Here is a 23,133-nt window from a genome sequence, read left to right as displayed (position 1 = left end):
AAGTGTATCTTTGACAGATGTTTAAAAAGTGATGCAACAGCAAAAATAAAACACTCCAATAACTTCTCCTTAGATGAGGTGCAATAAAATATAAAAGAACAGTTTTAGATAAACTGACTCATAAGCTTAGGGTTTATTTTATTTTATTTTTATTAATAAAAAAGGGTCACTATTCCTAATTGGACACGAACTTGTCAAAAACCTTAGAAAATCTCTGCTTTTGTGATAAAGTTTAGCTAAAATGCTCCTGATTAACGTACAGCAATGCAAACACATGGCTTTATGCCTCCATTATAGTCACTGTCAGGTTTTTTATTTTAACTTTCTCCCCCATTAATTGCCACGCACCTGGGTGTGTAAATGCTCTCTACATTTAACCCTTATCCTGGAGGAGTGGTGAGGAGCAGACACAGCCGTCTCAGGAACAATTTTTCGGTTTAACGCCCCCATCCAACCACTTATTGCCGAGTGTCAAGCAGGGAGGCACTACGTCCCACTTTTAGTTTTTGGTACGACTCTGCCTGGATTTGAACTCACGACCTTCCAGTCTTAGGGTGACACTCTACCACAAGGCCACAAGTTAATAAAATTCCATTGTGACAACAAAACATTTGTAAACTGCACATATTTTGAAACAATCTTTAATATATAATTAACATTTCTACAAGGAATTACAAAAAAAATATATCAAGTGGAAGCTGCAAGCATGGTAAAAATAAAAAGAAGCACATTCAACCGAGTGTTGAATACTTGATTCTGCAGATTTAAAAACCCTTGACAAGTCAGTGATATGGCATTTGACAGTTTGTTGGCATTCTCATCTTTTCTCTGTAGATTGTCATCCACTGGTTCTTTTTCTATACTGTGGTCTAGTGTGCAGAGAGTGATATACAGGTGGGGTTTAAAAACAAAGACAGGAAAAGAAAACCATACACTTGGGCATAAAAAGCCTGTGGTTGGAGGCTACTACACTAGAAGACGGAGTGAAAATAGAATGTTGAGAACATCCAGTAGCTGCCTGCTACAAATGATCACAGTGATGTTATCTTTCTGTTAAAAAATGCTGATAATATTCCAGTCAGCTGCCTGATCCCTGTTGACGGGACAACTCAGACAGAAAAGGGTCTGAACTGTCTCAAACTGCACTGGAAGCTCTTCATGGAGTGCTCTGCATCTATTGTTTTCCCGTGTTGTGTGAACTATAAATATTATCAATTTAAAACCCACAATGCTAAAAACTGGATTTTTGATAGAATTCTCAACTGCAAAGGATGCATTGTCAAAAGTGTGCTGCCACCTTGTGGTCAAAGACTTGAATTGCACTAGTTTACTAGCATTTAAAGTTCAATGTTTGTGACTTTAGTGTTGTCTCAGAGCAGGGTCAATTAAAAATTCAAAAGCTACATAACAGGAATGCATAAAAGACAAAGTCCGGAGGTCACAGCAGAGGCACTGATCAGTTATGACAGGCGAACCGTCTGCCTTACGGCCGTCTTTGCATCAACCGGATCAGCGTGTGCATAGTGCTCAGTGATTCCTGATTTCATAAAGTCAAAAAGCTGCAAAGAGCTATAAAACGACATAAACTCAAAAGGAGTTCAACGGCTGACAGAAGTGTACTTGCTGAATCACCGCCGAGGATGAGTCACTTCTGGAGGTTTTCGTAATGCAGTCAAACGGGTTAAACCCCCCCCTCCCAAGGACAATCCCGGAGCAACGAACATATGGAGACTGTCGGCGTCGTCATTGGTAGAGCAGGTAGTTCTTGAGGGACGCTGGCAGGGGTAGTCTATGGATTTCACTCAGACGCTCTCTTCCCAGCGCTACTCTAACCGAGCGTCTACACAGGTCCATCAGCGACAGCGGTTCAGCTGAGGGGGGAGAGACAAGAGAAAGCGTCACCCTTCAAATGCTCTGTCATTTGACCCTATGTGCCTCTTAAATCTGAAAAATCTATGCCGTTTTGTAATTTCAGTAAAAATGTATGAGAGGTATGTGATGTTTTTGTCATCTTGACTTTGTTAAATGCATCAAATTATTCAAAGTATTTTGGAAGAATCTTTTAAAACCATAATTTTAACTATATTTATGTAGCTCTTAAATAAAAAAAATAAATAACTATTTTCTTAGATATAGCTTCTGTAGTTCATCAGAAATTCACCTCTAAGCTTGGGGCGGGACAGTTGGCATGGAGCAACCCCGGCCCCTTTCCCCTTGCAGAGATTGTGGCTCATCCCGTGTGTTTTCTACTCTTTCTCAGGGTATTTTTCCTCTACTCCCAATTTATAATGATTTGAAGAAATACTGGCTTATTATATGTCCTCAAAAAAAAAAATAAATAAAAAAAAACAATTTTCCTCAGAAACTGTCTTTATTTTCTAAACGTTAAATGTAACTAAATGTTTTACTGAACAATTTCATATGGTCTCTGCATTACTCAGTGTTCTTGCTCTGCAGCAGACAAGGAAAAGGAAAAAAGATCCTTTACACCGAGAGTGGGTTCTGTGCAGCATCTGCTGCACTTCTTTTGCACAGCTCTAACTAGGTTACGAGATCAGAGCTGAACATAAAAATCTAATGAGCACGGAGCGCTTGGGACGTTTGACTTTTTTGCTTTCCAGCTGAAAGCAAATGAAAGATGAATGACTGGAATTCATCTAACTGGAACCGTTTTTTTGCCAGCAGACGAGCACCACTGGTTTTCTAACTTCGGACAATAGTGACATCTGTTGTGGAAGCGGAAAACAAGAGCAAAGTACAGTTAGTACACTCGCTCATCCCATCATTACTGCGCTGAGAGCTTTCGATGAGGACACAAACAACAGCGTCATACCTGGAAAAGTCACTCAGACACTTATTTGCAAGAATATTCATTACATCATGTCTGGTTCTACATAATAATAACAAATACGCTCATGATATTATGCTCTCTGCAGTAATGGAGATCGTTTAGAGATCAGAAAAACTGTTGCAGCTTCATTATATAAATAAACTCTATTGGTTAAGTATGCTCTATAAATAAGATATAAGAATATACTTACGATCAAGTCCATTTATGTACCGGATTCGAATTTCACAGTGTCCCCATACGGCGCTCACCACTGGATACAGCTTCCTGCCTTTAAGTCCTCTGAATGCTACACCCAGATAATGTCCGTCCACTATGTAACCCAGAGTCCCCTCATCCATGTCCAAGACCACCAACAGGGAGTCTGGGATTATGAAGGTGTCTCCCGGCTCCAGGAAGCCTGGGTATGTTTTTCCGGGGAGATTCTTGCCGTCGTGGTAGAGTTTACTCCTGCACAGGTCCCACCCCCAAGATTCGGCGTTGCTTCCTACCAACGCCGTGTAGCCCACCGAGTGCAGGGGAGCGTCACTGGTGGCCACTCCCACCACAGCGTGCGTGCCCCGCTGGCGCATGGCCCAGCTTATTTCCCACACGTGCAGTCCCCTAGTGTAGCCGACGCGGCCGCGGATGGCGTCCGTGCTCTGTGCCACGGGGTGCCGGTGAAACACCAACTTGTTGTCATCTTTGACGAAGACGTTGAGGGAGCGGTCGTCGTTGTTCCACGAGTGTTGGATCTGGACGTCCAGGCTTGCAGGGGGCATGTCCAGAAGCAAGTCCAGTCGGGACGGCTTGGTGTGACTCAAAGCCTGGAGCTCCAATTTCAGAGGGCTGAACGCTGGGTCACGCATATCAATGGTTTTAATGCCACCGGGGACTTTTTGCCCCATGCTCCAGTATGGGTTGAGCAGCTTCTTCTCCCCTCCTCTCGTACCTCCCCCCCTCCTCAAAGACCAGTGGGGGGAGTGGTCAACTTCAGGCCTTGTTCTCCACGGCGTTCCTGCAGCTAAAGGTGCAACTAGTCCTCTTTGGCTTTAAGGTGGACGCACCGATGAGAGATGTTTGCAGCCTTCCTGGAGGTCAGAAGCCACAAAAGCACAACTGGTTAATGACTGGAAATCATAGCTCAAAATCCCCAACTTTAGCTTGAATCACATTAAAGTTTTATGCAGGAAACTACTGCATTTGTCAAACTATAATTCACGTTTAATTGCAGCAGCCAAGAAAATGCTTAAGAAAAATAAATAAATAATCACACATTTAGGAGAAAGTTAGCAAAGCACAAGAACAAAAAAACATTTGATCTTCAAAACAAATCATAACAGAATAGATAACAGAATGTATTCACACTTCACTGACGCATTGATGCATATTTAGCTTTATGAAACATAAGATGAATCTACTGTATAACATATGAACAATTATTAAAATAACCACAGCATGAAGAACATGCTAACAAGTAAACTAAACTCTTTATATCAATAAATCTGTTGAATTCTTCGGAACAATTCCATCCACGGGCTTGTGATGCACACTCAAGAACCCACTAAACACGCATTCACCCCATGGTCTCCATACTGGACAAGCAGGGAGGGGCTACTTTTTCTAGTTCTACAGTTAACTAGCACATGTCCAGCACAAGCTGGAATAGGGTTGTTCCGAAACCTTTAAGCGGTGGAAGTCTTGTGAATCATGAAAGACTCATAATTTCTGCCAGGTACAATTAATAATCTCTACTTCATGATTAATTTTCAAAGACTTGGCACTTATGTGAATTAAAAGTGATGCCATCCGTACGTCACAACCAAATCCGAGTCCATGATTGGTCAACCTTGTTGAACTTTTAAACGCGCATTCAATGGCTACACGTTTTAATAATAATACATATACTTTTTAGGCGTCTTTCTCAGACCTCAACATTACAGAATAGGGATAAAAGCACAAATTTAAAACGCAAATAAGCTAAAAGGTTTAAAGGACAAACGCATTGCAATCAGGAGGAGTAGGCTAGTCTGAAAAGACTAGCTTTGAGGATTGACTGTAGAACCACTGGACAGCTCAATCCCTCCTCTCATGTTCCAAATAGGAAGTATCTGCTGGTTCTAAGGAGGTCAAAATCCCATAGATTTCTATTGAGAAATAGACAGCTATTAGTCATTCCATTTGTCAGAATAGACATTCTTGCTATCCACCTTTCTTGCTATCCACCTTTCAAGTTAAAAACTGACCAATCAGATGCCTCAGAAAAAGCATGTGGTACTCACTGGCCCCACCTCAAACATTTGATTGACAGAGCCCACTTTTAGTGGAAGGACTGGACTTCAATAAGCTCACTCATGATTGGTCGCAGTACTTCCCTTAAAAACGGGACTCTGATGACTCAGACCAATCACTGTTGACAGGTTCCAAAATGGCGGCCCACGTATCAGGAAGCCACAGGGACAATTTAGCCATATTTCGCGAGACCTGGAGGTAAGGCGTTTTCTATGGGTGACTTCAACACCTCACTCTGTCCATCGTTTTCTACAGTCTATGATTTTGAGTCTGGAGATGAAGTGAGGGAGTGAGTCCATAATAAGAGTTGTGAGGCAGGGTTTTGCCCGTAGAGCCCAAAAACAGTCATAAGGATGTATGCAGTGATGCTTGAACGAGAGAATTCTGAACGTGGAAGCACAAACATGCATTTACATGTGTTTACATGATTTAGCATTGAAAGTGGCCGCTTGAACGCGCGTTACAGAATGCAGCGTGAACACAGCTTTCATTATGCATGGGTAATAGTTACACCCCCAATCAAATTATACAAAAATACATAAATAAAATTATACTCTGAAAAATACAGTAATTAGATTTTACACCTCAGAGGAAGTATACTACATTTAAAAAACATGTACTGCAGTTCTTTAGCTGAAGGGCATAGGGGGCTATAAAAGTGCTTTCTTTCCATAAAAAAGGAAGTAAACAAGCATTTATTGACCCTGTTTTACTTTCTCTTATCATCAAAGCTGGTAGAGCAGTACCATCACCTAAAATGTATTTACCCACAACTATCTCTGATCTGACGTCTTGAGTTGTTGTGTGTCAGAAAAACCAGACTGTGTGGCCTTGTTTTACCCAGTTCAGCACGGCCAACCCAGACAGACGGGCTCAACCAGATTCTGGAGCTCCGGTGGTTGGACTGAAAAGACTCTTCACAAAAGGCTGGATTATTAAAAAGAATAGAGTGACACGGTTGCAGTTATAACACCAACCGTCCTCGCCGCCAAGTCTGCAGCTACAAGCTTTAATAGTGACGACAAAAACATCAGGAGAAGCAAAACAAATCAAACTTTTCCTTCAGTACCCTAAACATTTTAGGTTTTCCGTGGCAGAAAAACTGACATCAATAAAGTGGTACCACATCAGAAAGTACACTTTATTTGCCCTCGCACAAAGATAGAAGAACTATTCAAATAAATTACAAAGCGACTAATGAGGGCAGGTGTCACAGCTCCTTTTAGGTCTTCCTGTTTCTGCCTGAACAACAACACTCCAAGAAGCTTGTGTAATGTGGAAACCAGTGCTGCTGGGACAGCCACTCTAATTGAATTGTAGACAAGAGCTCATTGAGTCCTTTAACTCTCCTTCTAATACAAGTAAACAACCATTAAAATGGGTCATGTCTTCTCAGTTATTGGAAAACAGGAGGGAAGGAAAAGCCAGCAGTGGGTGGCCGCCATCTGAATGTAAAAAAACAAAAATGCTCTTTTCAATGGCTGTCCAGCATTTAGGAGGGGAGGAAGAGAAACATGTTCATTTGCACACTCGAGGAGCCAAGACTTCACTGTTCCACCTCCCCACGCAACACAGGCGACTACACCAGACCAGCACAAGTTCTTCCCGCTTTGAGCTCACGCTACAAAACAAACATCACCATTAGTGGCACAAAGGGGCAGCTTGCAGAGGGGGTGTGTTGGGTAGAGCCAGACCTGGGCTGCTGGGGGCTCCTGGGGGCCCGGAGTTGGTTTGGAGCTAATTGAAATGCAAAGAGAAGTGCTTGCTGGACTTTCAGAACCAAGGAAGCACTTGTTTCTCATTTAAGGCTCAATTTAGCACCTGAATTGATGTTAAACTACAAAGAAGGGGATATTTAAAAACAGAAACTGAAACAAAACCTGCTTTCTTGTACTTACAGACAACTAAACACCAAGATCCCAAAGTTATGCAATTAATCCCACTTTATGTTAATTGTAGGTATTGTTGAGTCATCTTTAACATTTTGGAGAATATAATCTGGGTTATCCATCATTTGATCGTCACAACATCTGCATTGATGGGAATAACCTTAACCCCCACCCCTTAAGTGTTCCCCCAGGTCCGGACAGGCCCAACTTGAGTATGAAACCGAATCAACACTAACCTCCATATGTACATTGACCCCCCCAAAACTGATTTTAGTCAGGTTAAGTGGCTGTAACAGGTCATTTTTGTTTAAATTAACACCAATTTAATGTAAAGAAGTCTACAGGCCCATTCAGGCGTAAGCTTGTCGTGTTCGGTTCGCGGAGTGGATGTTAGCCGTCCGACATCAACTGTCGCGGGCCTGGGGAAATCCTGGAGAGCCGAAATGTTGCTTTTTGCCTTCCCACTACTCCTGCCGCGCGACGGGCGTTACACAACCGCACGCGGGCACGGAAGGCTGCTGCTAGCAAACAAAAACACGGCTAACATGTACGATGGACGACAGCCGCGCGAGGCTAACGCTACAATCAACCTTCTGGCTGTGCGCAAACGCCAAATATGTAGACATGATGCGAAGACGGGCCCTCAAACCCGACACAAACATCCCCGACAGCCGAGCAGAGGGAGAACAGACCTTGATACGGTGAGGAGGGATCCAGCTGAGGCTTCTTCCCGGGTAGCGCCCCTTTTTACCTCGCCGTCTCACCTTTTTACAGTTTGAGCCTGGACATGAATTGGGTGAAACGGCGATGGCTGCTCTAACATCTCTCATATCACGTGGTAAACTGCTCCCAGCTGCTCCAGCAGATTAGGACCTCCCCACGCAGCTCTGCGGACAACACGCTCCTGATGTATCCAAATGCTGAATGCACGGAGAAAAAGGCAGGAGATAAAATAAAACAACAATTACTTTTAAAAGTCACAAAATAGTAATTTGTGCGACAAAATACTAACTTATGTGCGCAAAATATTAACTTGTGCTAATTTGGGCGCACAAGATAGCGAATACACACAAGATATACTACTAATTTAAGGGCACAATATATTAACGTACTAATTTGAGGGAACAAGATACTAAGATGCTAACATTTGTGCACACACAATACTAATTTGTGCATACAAAATATTAACTTGTGCTAATTTGGGTACACAATATACTAACTTGTACACACAAGATACTAACTTGTGCTAATTTGAGGGAACAAAATAATAACTTGTACAAATTTGAGGGAACACTTGTGCACCAAAACACTAACTTGTGGTAATTTGAGGGAAGCTACTTAGCTGTGCACACAATACTAATTTGTGCGCACAAGAAGCTAACCTTTATCAATTTGAGGGAACAAGATACTAACTTGTACACACAAGATACTAATTCATGGTAATTTGATGGAACAAATTACTCACTTGTACACACAAAATACTAACTTGAGCTAACTTGATGGAACAAGTTACTCACTTGTACACACAAAATACTAACTTGAGCTAACTTGATGGAACAAGTTACTAACTTGTACACACAAAATACTAACTTGTGTTAACATGAGGGAACAAGATACTAACTAGTACACACAAGATACAAACTTGTGCTAATTTGAGGGAACAAGATAACTTGAACACACAAGATACTAACCTGAGTGCACAAAATATTGAATTTGTACACATACAATACGATACTTGTCCACTAAAAATGCTAACTTGTGTGAACAGAATACTAATTTGTGCTCAGAAAATTCTAATTTGAGAAAACGATGTATTTATTTATTTTGATGTCCAGGCCTTTGTAGCCTTTAGCGTTAAAGTGAGTCACTAATATTCCTTTTTACATTCACATTTTATTTTGTTTACATGTTTTTCAAAATAAAATGTTTTCTTTTTAATTTCAGGGTTTAATCACCTGAGAACAATTTTCTTACTACGGGTATTATTATTTTTTTTCAAATATTAGCAGCAACAAAACAATAACATTATAATAAGGAAAAGATTAGCCTTTTGCTTTAAAGTGAGTCATTAATATTCATTTTTACAATAACAGAATGTTTGGTTTGCATACGAGTTTTTCACAATTAACAAATTTCAAATCCATGTTCAAATCAGCTCAAAACTGTTTTCATTATTTCAGATATTTGCAGCAACAAATGAAAAACACTAAAAGAAGTAAAAGTTGAGCCTTGTGCTTTAAATAGTATTAGCTACAATAAAACAATAAAACAAAGAAAAGGGAGATAAAAGTGCATTAAGCTTTTGGTAAAAAAAAAAAAAAAAAAGAACAACCTTTTAGTTTTTTTCACTCTTTGTGTTTTGCAAAACACTTCTGTGAGTTTCGAAAATTGCAGATACAATTAAAAAAAATAATTGTAAAAAAAATGTGTGTTTCTAACTTATAAATGGTGGAATTGTCTCAAATGAACTAATATCATAACTCCTCTGAAAAGAACCAAGAACTGATCATCTACACACTTTAGTTTACAGAAACCACACGAGCACCATATGACCAAACTCCAGCAGAAGCATGACATCAGTATCAGTCATCCAAAAGGACACAGATGCATTCTGTTGCTCAGCTTGACCTTCAGGTCATCTGTTGCCACAACTAACGCTGTTAGTGAGAGGAGATCTTCACCATGGGTCAGTGCTGCTCAGTTAGTCATGGTGACACTGCAGAGTCTGACACAAATACTGTATGTTCACTGGTGGGGAACGGTCAAGGAGATGGTTTCAAGACCTTTAAACTGGATATTTTGATGAAACATAACCTTTTTTACAACAATCTTCAGTTAGTAGAGAACAGATGTAAGTGCAGCCTTCTTTTTGCCACCCTTTTGGAGCCAGAGCTACAGACATAGGAGATGTCAGAGCAAACAAGCAACAAATTTTAGTGACTGTAAGGAAAAACTGAGACACTGATGCCACCTAGTGGATCAACAGAAATGTGTATCTTCTGCTTCAGGGTTGCAATCTTTTAGCTTCTGTGCAGAACATCTCTCCATTCATAAAAAAAATATAAATGACTTCAGCTGACGCACACACATCCTGTCAAAAGCTGCGTTGCTAAGTGGTCAGATGTGTCATGAACGTCCTCCTCAGGCATATTTTCACATTCATCATATGCCCTTCTTCTGCCAGCATTTGAAATTAAAGGAGTTTTACAAAATGACCTTATTTTTCTTGAAGGTAGCCTGGCTCGTTTTACATCCTCGGCAGGGAACATAGCTTGGCGATTTGAATTACCTTCCACTCAGCTCATCTCCAGTGAAAATCCCATTTTCCCATGTGGCTTGGGTGCAATGTGCTGAGCTCGATGATAACTCAGGGCCGCTCCGCCGTGGAGGAGGGGCCCGCAGACATGCTTACTGCCTCCCTTTTAGAAAGCATCATTTCAGCAGGATCGATAGTTCGTCCCACTCCACGACTGGCAGAGTGCGTTTACAGGAGGGTGGAGGATTGTGTGGACAGCTGCAACCGAGGCAAGTCTGAGCAACGCACGCAGTCAAGGTGAATGATTGCATGCTGCGTCAGACACTCTGCTGCTTACTTGCACCAAGATGCAGTTTCTCAAAAGCACCAGTGGGTGGATGCTCTCCTCAACTGGAAAATGCAGTTGCAGGCAACATAGATAGAAAGCATGTGGACCAGTTCATCTGTCACCTCTTCATAGTCAGACTTTTTCTTCAACCTGCCTCCCAAATGTTTATCAGTTGAATAAAATATCTACATAAAACCTCTTTTTTTTAAAAAACATCCCACATCCATTTATCTGAGGCTGAACGCTTAAATAGATTTATGCTGGAGGTGAGAAGACATCTCATGTTTCAGTGAACCGCTTGCAATATAAGACCTGCACCGTTCAGCTCTGTGAAGGAGAAATCCTTACGCGGCAATAAGAATGATGTGAGTGTGGAGAGCATGGGCTGAGAATGCCATTCACACTTTTTAAAGTAAATGTCCCCATTCCCTATTATCCTTGGAATTCATACAATAAATAAAATATGGTAGGGTAGCATTTGTTAAACTGTTTTTTAAGGTTAATGCTCTCAAAATTATTATATTTCTAACTGCATAACCTTTTGACGCCTGAATTTAGTCCCAGCTATGAAAAAAAGTCACGTATGTTTGGCTAATTTCAGGTAAATTTGCAGCTACTTACTTAAAGTTACTTAAATAAAGCAAATAAATTAAGCAGGAATCAAGAAAAAAAAAGTAAAACAAGAAGTATTTTATTTACTGGAGTAAAGCAAAGAAATTAACTAGATTTTAGCATTAAAAAAGCTTCATTTTTTATTATAAAAAAGTTTAACATCACTATTTTTTAGAATGAAAAGTGTAGTTTTTATATTGTATTTTTGTAAAAGTATCATAGTTGCATTAATACAGTTTTTTAAGTCACAGTGGAAAGTTTTTTGTTCTTTTTGATCATGCATAATTGAATAAACTAACCAGAAAATGAGTTTATTCACAGATATGTAGGGCGAATTATTTTCTGCGACATTTAATAAAAGTGCGTAAAATTCTGTGCTGCACGGCTGACGACTAAAGGCACAGAAAGACGGAAGTTCACTCGCTGTTCCATTCTAGTAAATACGCGATTCAGCACGCGTGTATTTGCTGCATATTCTGCTTGTGTGACTTTGAACGCAGCTCTCGCCGGTTTAAAGGAGAGGGCTTCGGTTAGGGGAGGTGAACCACTGCAGGGCAAAGGGATGTGGATGGGACAGGATGTGGTGCAGTGCAAGCATCCCCCACTGCTCAGATCACTGCTCATTTGTCAAGTTGCCTGCAGACTTGAATGGTGCATTGCTGTTGAAACAGCGAGTGGAAATCAGCAGCGGAACAGTACGCTCCATCCACCTGGGAGGAGCTCCAGGTGGAGGACAGTCTCCTTGACTGGTGTGCAGAAAAAAGGAGTCTTGAGGTTTGTATGAATATGGCCAGAAAAGGTTATATTGATATTTTTTTTTGTTGTAATTTTTCCTTACTAATAAATTTAAATGATCAGAACATAAGTGACCTGATTTATCTTAGGGGATGTCCTCGATAAGGGAATACTGTGGATCAGAAGCAAACTCTGAGGTGCAGGCTGTCCTCGGTTTTCACAGTAGTTTTGCAGAAAGTGTCTGGATTTGGAAAACTGCATAAAAAAGAACAACATTTATTTGTAATGAGCTTAAAATATATGCTGAAAAACACTTCATAAAAAGGAGAGTTAGATATTAAAAATAATTAAAAAAAACATTATTTGCAAAGAATAAATCAAATCAATCTTTACTTATATAGCACTTTTTATACCTTTTAATAAAATAAAAGTACAACTAAGAAATGTTTCTATCCTGCTAAGGATGAAAATATTGGAGGGTAAGAGTGAATCCTAATTTTATCATTTTTCTCTTGAGTAATATAATCCAGTCTTAAGAACAACCCAGCAACTTTTTATGTGGATGACAGGAGGTATGAATAATCACAACTAATAGCTATAAAAAACACGACACAAAAAAAATAAACGAGAGAAAGAATTTCATTAATCTAAAAAATAGAAATTTATCTTAAATATTAAAAAAATAGATGTCCAACACCAACTGCTTCCTAAAACCTGTCACCTTTCATTTGTAACAGTAAATTGTTAAAGGGAAACTTCTTCTCTTAGAATTTATGACTTAATAATAGACAAACCATCAAAGTTGCAAACCATGAAGGAAATCTTTCAGAGTTCCCTGGTACCTCTGCATAACGGGTAAGTTCTTCCAGACTCAACTCACTCATTAGCAGCAGAGTTTTTGGTAGTTTCTGCCGAAGACTGTGCGTGTGTCAGGAATCACCCCGGAGCAGCTGCAGCTGCCGAACGGCTTCACAGCCGGAGACAGCCATCATTAGGCCGCTCTGGAGGAATCCCTGCATTATCTGATTTAGTCTTGGTGTGCTGTACCTGTTTTCCACCGAAACACAAACAGCAGCGGCGAATGTAGGCCAGGAATCAACGCACATCTCCGGATGACACAAGCGCTGTGGAGGACACGCAGCACCCATTAACAAGCTGGAGCACACAACATATTGCAGCAGGGAGAAGGACCGAAATAATAAGAGGCTTTCTTCCCCCCACCAGCACACGAGAACCTGGAAATGGTACTGACAATTTCTTCTAAGCACAAGTTTGTTCAGTATCCTGCCACAGCACAGTGATGGACTGCTGCATTTTCCATTAAAGTTGTGTCCTGCAGCCCTTTAAACTGATCATTTTGTTTTTCTCTGTGCAAACAGGCTTTGAGTTCTCACCTGAAAAAAGGACAATCTCACTTTTTTGTTGCTTTTCAGCTATTAGGGCATCTACTTTTACCAGTCTGGGTGCAATTCCTAGAATCTTAAAAAATGTGAATTTACCTGACTCACTCACTGCTTTAAATGTTATCAAAGCTGTGCGTGGATTTGGAGAAGACCTGTGCGCTGCAGTCTTGCAGCGCTCAGGCTGATCTCTGTGCTAGCCTTTGTTCCATCACTGCTGCAGACAGACTGGCTGCTGCTGACACTGCCAGCTCACAGAGCCGCTGCTCATCCACTATAGCAGAGCAGCCGGCTGTCAGAAGTTCAGCTTTTCTCAATCACAGAACATCTTCCACCATCTGTCCCACTCAGAGCGAGGAAATGATGCTCTTTAGGTGCACCACAGACTGATCTCTGTTCAGAACAGGGTGAGTAAACATCAAGAACACACATTTTGCAATAAAACGTGGATATTTGATCTCTCAACACACTAAACGGCTAATCATAAAGCTGAAGGGATATGGACTAATTGATGGATTTCAGTCTGTTTGTACAACCTTTTCTTTACCTAAAGCATATTTGATCTTTATTGTTTTTAAGAGATGATTAATTAGGAGCAGGAGGCTGCTGGTTTCACAAACTGAGGCCAGTAAAGAGGCAAACAAACCTGTACAATTCAGTCAGGTTGATTTAATACTCAATATTTAAAAAATACGAACAACCAAAAAACCTACTTCAAAGAAAATCATGTTTTTGCTGTTTTTAACGTGTTATTTGGGCATATTTTAAGAAAATTAAGATCAAAATTGTATTTCTAACTATTTATTTTAGGAATTTTTTCATAATCAGGAGCAGACAAAAAAATGCGGTTTGAGAAAGAGTGTACTTATGATGTAGAAAAAGGCTGAGCAGACAAAAAGCTCCCTGCTCCAAGCTCTCAGTAATGGGAGGGGGGGCGGTCCCGCCTACAACTCAGCGGTAAATTTCTAATGAACTTGTGCCGCTCTGCAGAAACTATGTCAACACATTTTTTTTGTCCAAAAACTAAAAAAATCTTTATTAAAAGACAACTAAGAATGTTTTTAAAAAAATAGCTCAAAAGCTGAAGCTGGTCATTTAATGACAGCAATAGAAAAGAATAGAATCTCCAAAGTACTTCAAGTAATCAGGAAAAAGTTCGTAAAAGTTTAAAGACGTAGATAAAAGAGAAGTTAACCGTGTTGTTGGTGATTAACAGTTGATAAATGTTTTTTATAGTATAAAATAGATGAAAACAGATTTACAAAATTAAAAAAAAGATATATTCTTGTGTAAAAACAGAGATAAAGACAATAATAAATAACTTTGTTTTTCTGGTTCTCAGTTAAAGCATAGCTGTCAAATAGAGAAAATGTGAACCTAGGTAATCGCAGTTTAAAACTCAGTTTGAATTTATTTACTTCAAGCAATCAAAGCAAAAAGAGTACAAAAGAAGATTAAAAAAGAGATATATATCTATACATAGATATATCAAACTCAGGATGATTACTGGTAGTCTTTATTTTATAAGAAAAAAATAATAAAGTGAAAGAGATCCAAGAGAATTTTTTTTCCTCCAACCTTATTGGACAATACTATAAAAATAACAATATCAGTTTGAACATCCACATTCCACTTTGAATGAAGTGGTAAATAATTATTGTTTGGAAACCATTTTCAGCTAATTTTCCTCAAAGTTTTACGGATTTCTTTGAATTAACAAATTGTTTCCCAAATTTTCCAAAAAAGAGGAGACACCTGAATAGTTTTAGATGAAAACTAGTAGAAAGCAGACAACTGTCCTTCAAAGCCATTCTCTTAGTGACTGAAAAAATACTGAGAATAAGTCTGAAGTGATGTGTAAAGCAAGCGGGCTGCTGAGCGTGTGAATCAATGTTTCTATTATCTTTTCCGGACAGATCGATGGAGCCGAGGAATGAGCCGTGAATGGTAAGGAAGAGGGAGCTACAGAGGAAAAAGACGCATTCACTCCGAAGCCAACGGTTATAGGCTTAACTCCGTTATCTGTGTGTGTCAGGGAAGCCCATGGTTGACGGCAGACCTTTAACCCCTCTCATTGACAACATTTGCGTTACAGTTCATGTCACAACACGAGGCGCAAAAACACAATGACCTGGTTAGTTAAAGCTTTATCCACACATAGAGTGCAGCTCTCACATCCAACACAGAGAATCCTTCACATTTACACGCCGCGGCCTATAAAGGGAAGTGATGAAGCGACAGCAGCCAGGTGAAGCCCAGAGAGGTAATCTTATAGGACATGCAAAAGAGCCGATCCTCATGGCTTATTCATTTCAGGAGATGCCATTACCGTGAGTGGCGTGGGCTGTGAGGGACATGCTAGCGGGGGCATTTTCTTTGGTGTCAAAGAGTGCAGAAGAGAAAAGTGAAGCCCGGCGGTTCGGCCGACTGGCGCAGCAGCGAATCATGCATGCAGGCAAACAAGAAAGAAAGAAAGAAAGCTCCCCTTCCGAGCTGACGAGTGACAGTTTCTACATGACATGGACTTCTGATTCACACTGTCGCCAACTGATGCAGACATTCCTCTACAGCTAGTTCCAGAAGTTTTGTTCATTCAGTAATCAGCAGCTTTTGAGATGATTAGGAGGGAAAAAAAAGTCAAGTATGGGCCTTGGATGGATGGTGATGCAGCTAAAATGAGATACAAGATGCTGCTCAAACTCCCAAGAACCATCACTGCAGAGCCAACCAAATGATGCAAAAACGAACATCTAAAAGAGTGAACAGCCAATATGCAAAAGCTTAAGACAAGATTCTAACAGAAATACTGATATCTTTAGAGTCCAACCCCAAGAATAAATGTACAAAGAGAAGTGGAAAGTCACTGTCTGAGTGATAGATGATCTCGCTCTAACAGAGCTATGTAACACATGAAAAAACCCAGTTGGTCAAGATATTTCCACATTTTAGCGCACTGCAGAATACCACCAGTAGAGCAGTGCATCTTGGGTAATGAAAGGCAGGCAATGGGGATTGCAGATTAAGGACATTTTGCTTCTCTGGTGGATTTTTTTTCTGTAAATCAAAGATGTTTAAACTTTAAAAACAGACTGAGTCTTTCATAACATGATGGAACAATTATGGATTTTATTTAGAATATTTTTTCAATTAGTTATTGCAAATTGTTTTAAATGTGATTTTTTGTTATTAATTTAAAAGTTGTAAAATAAATGATGCTACTTTTGCCCATCATTTCAGACACTGATCTCCTCTCAGTGGATGGCCCCCTTTTGCTGCATCTCCGATTTTACTGTGATGAGATAACAAATCTGAGGGAACGGCGAGTTAAGAGTGCATCGATGGGGGGTCTCTCTTACGAGGAATCCTTCGCACTGATGATTCCCAAGAGAGTCGGATGAGGAGTTGCTGATGAGGATGGGGAGGAGAGGAAGGCGGACGGCGGATGTGCACACACACACACTGACCCTGGACGCTGCGTTCCCCTTTAAAAGTCCCATCCCACTCGGATACGCAGAGCTCATGCAGGATCTGCTGCGGCAGTGGGGGAACACTGCTGAGCTGTGCAGTTTGTGCTGCCAGCAAGCGTGCAATGAAGAGGAGGGGGGGAGCGAGCCCGTACTGGAGGAGGAGGAGGAGTGAGGGAGGTAGAGAGAGAGTGCAAACAATGTCATTCTGTTCAGGAGGCAATGCTGCAGTCAACTTTGCCACGCCATGAAAGCACATCAGCAGCGATCAAGAGGCTCCGAGTGAGTGCAGAGAAGTTTTCCTCCTCTCTGTCCTGTCTGTGTGATGCGGTGCAAGACTCGTCCGGGAGGTAAACATCTCTTTCCTTTGTAGACTAACCCTACCTTGCATGCTTTCTCAGATGTCTCCCTTTTTGCTAAGGTTACCTTTCTCCTTAAATTTGCTCTATGAGAGTTGCAGCGTGTGCATGCCTGCAGTTGTAAAGCTTCTGAAGCAGCCTCCGTCTCATCAGTTCCATCCTTCTCTGCACCAGTAATAACCAGCCAACCAGACAGCCAGTCAGCTAGCAGTCAGGCTCCACTGCTCCCTCATCCATGTTTAACTCATGGTTCGGGCTGGATGTAGCACATAGCAGCTGCTGTTTGATACGACAGAGAAAACTTCCAAGATGCAGCGTTCCCTCCTCTGAAGACGACTTCTGTCTTTGTTGTCTTTATGTTGAGGACCACAGACAGCTCCAGCTGTTTCCTTGACCCTCATATCCGTCAGCTCCTTTTAAAACACAAGTTTAATGTGAAATAGAACAAACCAGGAGGGTGTGTTTAACGAAGGTCCTGAACTGAAATGAGAATGAGGCTACCGCGGCCTGTATGGGACAGCAGAGCTGTGGTGCAGTGATACAGTAGTGCAGGAGCGACTGGGGACTTTTATAGACAGTGCAGTTGAGTCGGGTTCGTCGAAAAGATCTTTTCCCATCTTAAACAAGACAAAAAATATACTTATCCCTTTTACGCTCACATATTTTTGCGAGTTAATTAAAAAAAAAAGATGTAAAAATGTTGCTCACTTGCTGCAACACTCTCTGAAACTTTAAATGTACACTTTTCTCGCTGTTCTATCCATCTTCTCCTTTTTAACATTTTTTTGTGAAAATTTTGTGGAGAAACTTATTAAAAGTAAGCCTGGGCTCTACGTGCAGCCAGGTGAGTTAGCTTGTGTGCAGCCTCAGCTTTCTCTGGGTTCATGCCAGATAATTGTGCTGAGACCTTGAAAAGGCAAACTGGTTCTCGGAGAAGTTCCAGAGCATCTCTGTGGCCTTTGGTTCCGCCACCTACCCGAAGCATGCGGGTCAGTGCAGGGATGACGGGCCTACGTTCAGAACCTGACATCATCTAAGGAACATCTGCAGTTAGTCCTGCGCACACACTCGCCTGGGGTGGGTGCTGCACTGGCAGCAGAGAAACTGCCGCACTCACCTGATGTTCTTTGCACCTCATTTCTGCCCTCCCCCCACCTCCCATCCTCTCCCCTCCTCATCCCTCCTCCTCTCATCTTTAGTTTCTCTGCTGTCGTCTCTCTCGGAGGTAGGAACCGGCCAGCGCAGCACCGGAACGGCAGGCTTTGCACCTCTGTGATTCAACACTTCCCTCCTCCTCCCTCCCTCCCTCCTTCTCCATCCTCCTCCCCCCTTCTTGAAAAAAAGTATGCAGAACATGCTCTCACCATCCTCCTTGAGCAATTTGCTTGAGTGAATAGAAAAAAAAAATCATCCAGTGAGCCGGCAGCAGAACACCAATCCTGCAGTGTCCTGCAGCAGTTGTGCTCCTGCAGTGCTGGCCTCCAACCACACACACACACACACACACACACACATTGGACTATGGAGCTGCACATCAAGAGTGTCTGTCGGTCACATGACAGCAGCGCTCAGTGAGGCCTTCTCTCCCTGCATTGGACTAAACAGAGTTTAGAGACACAGGAGAACAGATGATTGCACCCCCTACCCTCACCCTCCTCCACCCCCACCCCCCCAGTGGTGCATTGTCCCGTTCTAGCACTCCAGTTCTGATGATGTAATCAATGCAGCAAGCTTTGAACCTGCTGGGCCCCGTCCACTCCAACTCCCCCAAAGCTTATTGACAAAGATGTAAATATGAGGCTTCAAGCAGGAAAGATTTATACTTCAGTTTCAAGAGAAGATTTGTTCCGCTGCGTTGCATTTAGCAGACACTTTTATCCTAAGATTACTTTTAATGAGGAAGGTGGGGTTAAACCTAGGACTTAACGCCTGGATCAAATTTAATCATCAGCGACATCATTTATGGACAGTTTTTTTTATACTTTTATGTAAATATTTCAACTTTTCCACACTTAGTAGTGACAGTGCAGCAGATATTTGTGCAAAAGGCCACTTTATCAAGCGCCACAGTTTTGCTCCTCTATCTAGACAAAGACAGAACTCCAGGCAGAACTTCCATCGCTCTGAGTTTTCCATAATATCAAAGAGGCATTGCTCTTTCATTGATAAGGTCATCAGTCGGTTCACGGGCTGCAGTGGAGAGCAGCACCGGCACTTTACAGATGCTCAGGGAGCCAAACTCCGACCACATTGTAGCAGGTGAGTTTTGCTGAGCTGGCTCCTGCTGCTGAAGCCGGAATCTGCCTAGTGATCAACTTCCACTTACAGCAGTGATGAACTGGCATTACCTCGGCTCTAGTAAGAAAAAGCCAAGTGCACATCAGAGCAGTTTGGGGTAATTAGCACTCATGGATAGTGATGATTCTGCATCTTGATGCAGTGTAATGTGTCAGTTACTACACACACACAAAAACATCTCCAAAGTTGCGCATGACATAAAACACCCCTTTGATCCACTGCAGCCACAAACTGCTGATAAATTAGGATTTAAAATTATATGTCAGAGTTTTAGGAAAACATGAATATTTTACATCGACTTTGCTGATGCCCTCGCTGTAATTTCTGCTTTATAATTCATACTGATGGACTTTGTAGCTCCTATATGATTTGATGAATCAGATGTTTTTCCTGCTGCATTGGTGCCTGATTTAAACAGATTCTGCTGCATTGCAACTACTGCAACCAAGCTGGAGATTGTAAAAGTAAGAGTCAATTTTTTGAAGAAAACTCAGGCAGTGGGAGTTTCTCCTCTGGGTAAAGGAAGTGGTCAACACAGCTCTTAATCCTCTGTGACATGACAAGAAAAGCTCGTCACATTTTTTAACCATTTTATGTCACCACACTCTCTTTCTAGGAACTCCATCATGCGGTGATGCATTTAGAGTGAGAGCTATGCTAACTCACTGAAGCAGGCTGAGTCATGCTGGGTTTTTTTTTTTTTTTGTGGGTTTCCCCGTCCTCTGATCCTCTGCTCCTCCCCTCGTGGTCTAGGCACTGGGTCCTGCTGCTGGTGGCGTGTGGGAACATGCCTTGACTTGTTGTGCTGCTGCAACACAGAAGGCAGAGAGAGCAACTGAGAAAGGAGAAGGAGCTGGTGGTCAAGCCTGGTGTGGAGTGACCTGCACCCTGAAGGAGCCCTGCAGCCCCCGGGACAGAGAGCAGTTGCACGTGGTGGAGGTGAGGGGGGACGGAGGAGCGCCGCTGCAGCCCGGTGAGCACACATGGGAACATGTCATGACATTACTATCCCAGCTGAGCAGCGACCATCATTTCTACTATCTGTTAGTTTGTTTTTTTTTTTAATTCAGGACCTCAGATCAGTTAAAGACAGTGATTTGAATGGAAAACAAAACATTTTTAAAAGCTTTCATGCAAGGATGGCACCATTGTAATGAGAAGAAAAGCTACCAGGACTATTTTACACCCAAACATTGCAGTAACCTTCACACAGAGAGACCCTTTCAGGATCATCGAATAATCTTCACAGAGTTTTTCCATATTTAATCCTTTGTTTAGAATATTCCTTTAAGAGAACTAACAAGCGTCCTGCAGGCGAAGGTTTGAGTTTCTGCTGAGGGCATGACTCGAATTTCTCTGGAAGGAGAAGTGTCATCTGTGCTTCAGTTTAGGCTCGTTTGTGAGGAGTGGGCACCGCTTGTGCATGCTGTCACATTTAATCACATGCTTGTGCAAAAGCTTAAGAGCAAAAATTAACAGCGGAAAATCTGTTTTCTGGTCTCCAAAAGTTGTGTGTGTGCGGAAAACACTTCATAATTTACAGTTCAATGGTGATGCAAGAAAGTTGATGCGCAATTTACACTATATTTCTAAGGAGAACCAACAAAGAAAAGGCTTTTTAGGTTTAAGTCCCATGTTTTATTACTTATATTGTTAAATATGGATTTTTAAATTAAAATGTTCTAAAATCCTAAATCTTCAGCGTACTATTAGTGTGTATGACGAGCAAAACTCTGCTCAGAAGTATGGCGGTACAGTAAAAATTGAGAGCATTGTTAACCAATTTAAGATGATTAGGTCAGTGAAATGGGACTGGAGTAGAAAAGCTTTACTGTTCAAGCTTTCTTCATTGATGCTGAGCGGCCCATGAAATGTAAAGCAGGGGCGGGTGGGAGGGTGGAGTTCAGAGCACGGGACTGCTGACGGGTGGGGAGTGAAGGTGCAGTGCGATCCTGCATAACCAAGGAGCCCAACACTGATGTGCTTTGGCGTAGTGATTCAAGAAAAAAAAAACTGCAAGAAATGAGAAGAACTGCTGCATTTGGGCTGAATAAGTTTAAGGTGGCTGCAGTTGGTGGAAAACTGAAGCGGTTCTGAGCTAAATGCAAAAAACAAGGAAGCACGCAGATCCAACAGCCTACATTTAAAGCTGAAATCCTCTTTCATGAAAAACTCTTGAGTTTTATCTGTCATTCACTTCGAGAAACCATAACTGGCAAAAACTAAGACAATCTATTTAAACATTTTCATACTAAATTTGGGTTCAATTATCATCTAATATTTTAAGCTTAGTTTGTAAATCATTCCGCCACTTAATGTTTTTTTAATTTAAAATAATCCTAATTAATTAACACTTAAGAAACCTAGAAAAATGTCGCCAAAGGGATGCTGACTCAGCTGTCAGCCTCCAAACTTACTGCTTCAGGGTCGGTAACTAAAAAGGCTGATGTTATTCACGCGTATTTACGTGCGACTAACATAGAAAGTGATGGAAATTCATATTGGCCACACGTAATACAGTAATACGTGCAGCCAAGATCACATTGCTGCATTGCCCATACACATTTTAAGTGTGTCCAGGGCTAGATTTTATTGTTGGACGCACGCATTTAAAATTAAACTTAAAGTTAAAGTTCCATTAACTGTCGAGCTCCTAAATGTGTGAAATGTGTTCTCCACATTTGACCTAACCTCTGGTGGAGCTGCAGAGACAGCCACACTTGGTAATAATTTGCTTATTTAACCATAATGCTAACCTTAACCTTTTCAACTGCGTCAGAAAAAAATGTATCTCTGGATGCACGTTTTTCGAAAATTACGTGCAAATAGACACTTTCAACTAAAAAGATGTTTAACTCATATTTAAAACATTCAAAGAAGACATTATTTACTGGCATTTATAGTTTCGATCATGTAAATATTGACTGGTTTTATTGTTTCTATGCATTCATTTTTAAAGCTATTTTACTTTAAAGCTTTTTAAATCATTTGACTTTTACCCTCACATGTATTATGTTCCTCTGTTTTTAAACAAAACTCGATATTTAAGGGTCATACTCGGACACAGGTTTTTATTCTTTAAATAAATTAATTAGCCAACAAAATAATTGTAGAACAAGCAATAAAAACTATCATTCTTTTTTGCTTTAATTAACTTCATAAAAATATTCTCAATTCGTTTTTGTATAATTTGAAACACATGAGAGTTTTTATTTTATTCCTATATTTCTGTGTCTGAATGAAGCAGAATTCCTTCAGCGAATAAGGTCGTGTGTTTCCGGCATTCCTCACTCCTGAATTAGGGATTACATCAAAGCCTGACCAGGAAAGAATTCCTCTCGTCATGTGCTTGTGAAGGTGGCGTCGACTCGGCACAAAGGAACCGGAATGGAGCAGTTTGGCAAACGAAAGAGTTTATCTTGTAGGAATAAATCTTTCACCTGCTGCAATTTTTTAAAAACATATCTTTGACATCAGATAAATCTGAAGATCAATCCCAGGAATTCCAGTTAAACAACATGTACTGCAATGATTCAAACGTATGGAGCAAAATGTGATTTTTTGTTCACCCAATCCTCCCTCAGAACAAGGAGATCTTCTTTTCCTTCATTTGCCGGCAGCTGCACACGGGTCTCTAGTTTCCTGTCAGCAAACACACAGACGACAGCACCGA

At 41.1% G+C, this 23,133-nt stretch overlaps 1 protein-coding gene and 1 long non-coding RNA gene across 3 annotated transcripts; one reads left to right on the top strand and one right to left on the bottom strand.

The window, feature by feature from the left end:
* Positions 1 to 1,180: 1,180 nt before the first annotated feature.
* spsb1 (splA/ryanodine receptor domain and SOCS box containing 1) lies at positions 1,181 to 20,262 on the bottom strand. 2 transcript variants are annotated; one of them, XM_036212677.1, is made up of 3 exons: positions 20,127 to 20,262; positions 3,042 to 3,918; positions 1,181 to 1,871 (listed from the first exon to the last, which is right to left on the bottom strand). In XM_036212677.1, exons 2-3 carry the CDS (start codon positions 3,733 to 3,735, stop codon positions 1,744 to 1,746), a joined length of 822 nt encoding a protein of 273 aa, XP_036068570.1. In that variant the 5' UTR covers positions 3,736 to 3,918; positions 20,127 to 20,262; the 3' UTR covers positions 1,181 to 1,743. The 2 variants fall into 2 exon arrangements, with proteins under 2 accessions (XP_036068570.1, XP_024148663.1); XM_024292895.2 differs by lacking the exon at positions 20,127 to 20,262 and adding an exon at positions 7,701 to 7,838.
* On the top strand, positions 16,663 to 21,473 carry LOC118598943. Its single transcript, XR_004948172.1, has 2 exons — positions 16,663 to 17,153; positions 20,214 to 21,473. It is a non-coding gene; the product is annotated as an uncharacterized LOC118598943 (long non-coding RNA).
* The last annotated feature ends 1,660 nt before the right edge of the window (positions 21,474 to 23,133 follow it).

The sequence above is a fragment of the Oryzias melastigma genome, linkage group LG7 (assembly GCF_002922805.2).
Source record: "Oryzias melastigma strain HK-1 linkage group LG7, ASM292280v2, whole genome shotgun sequence".
NCBI lineage: Eukaryota > Metazoa > Chordata > Actinopteri > Beloniformes > Adrianichthyidae > Oryzias > Oryzias melastigma.
This window is presented reverse-complemented; position numbering and strand designations above follow the sequence as displayed.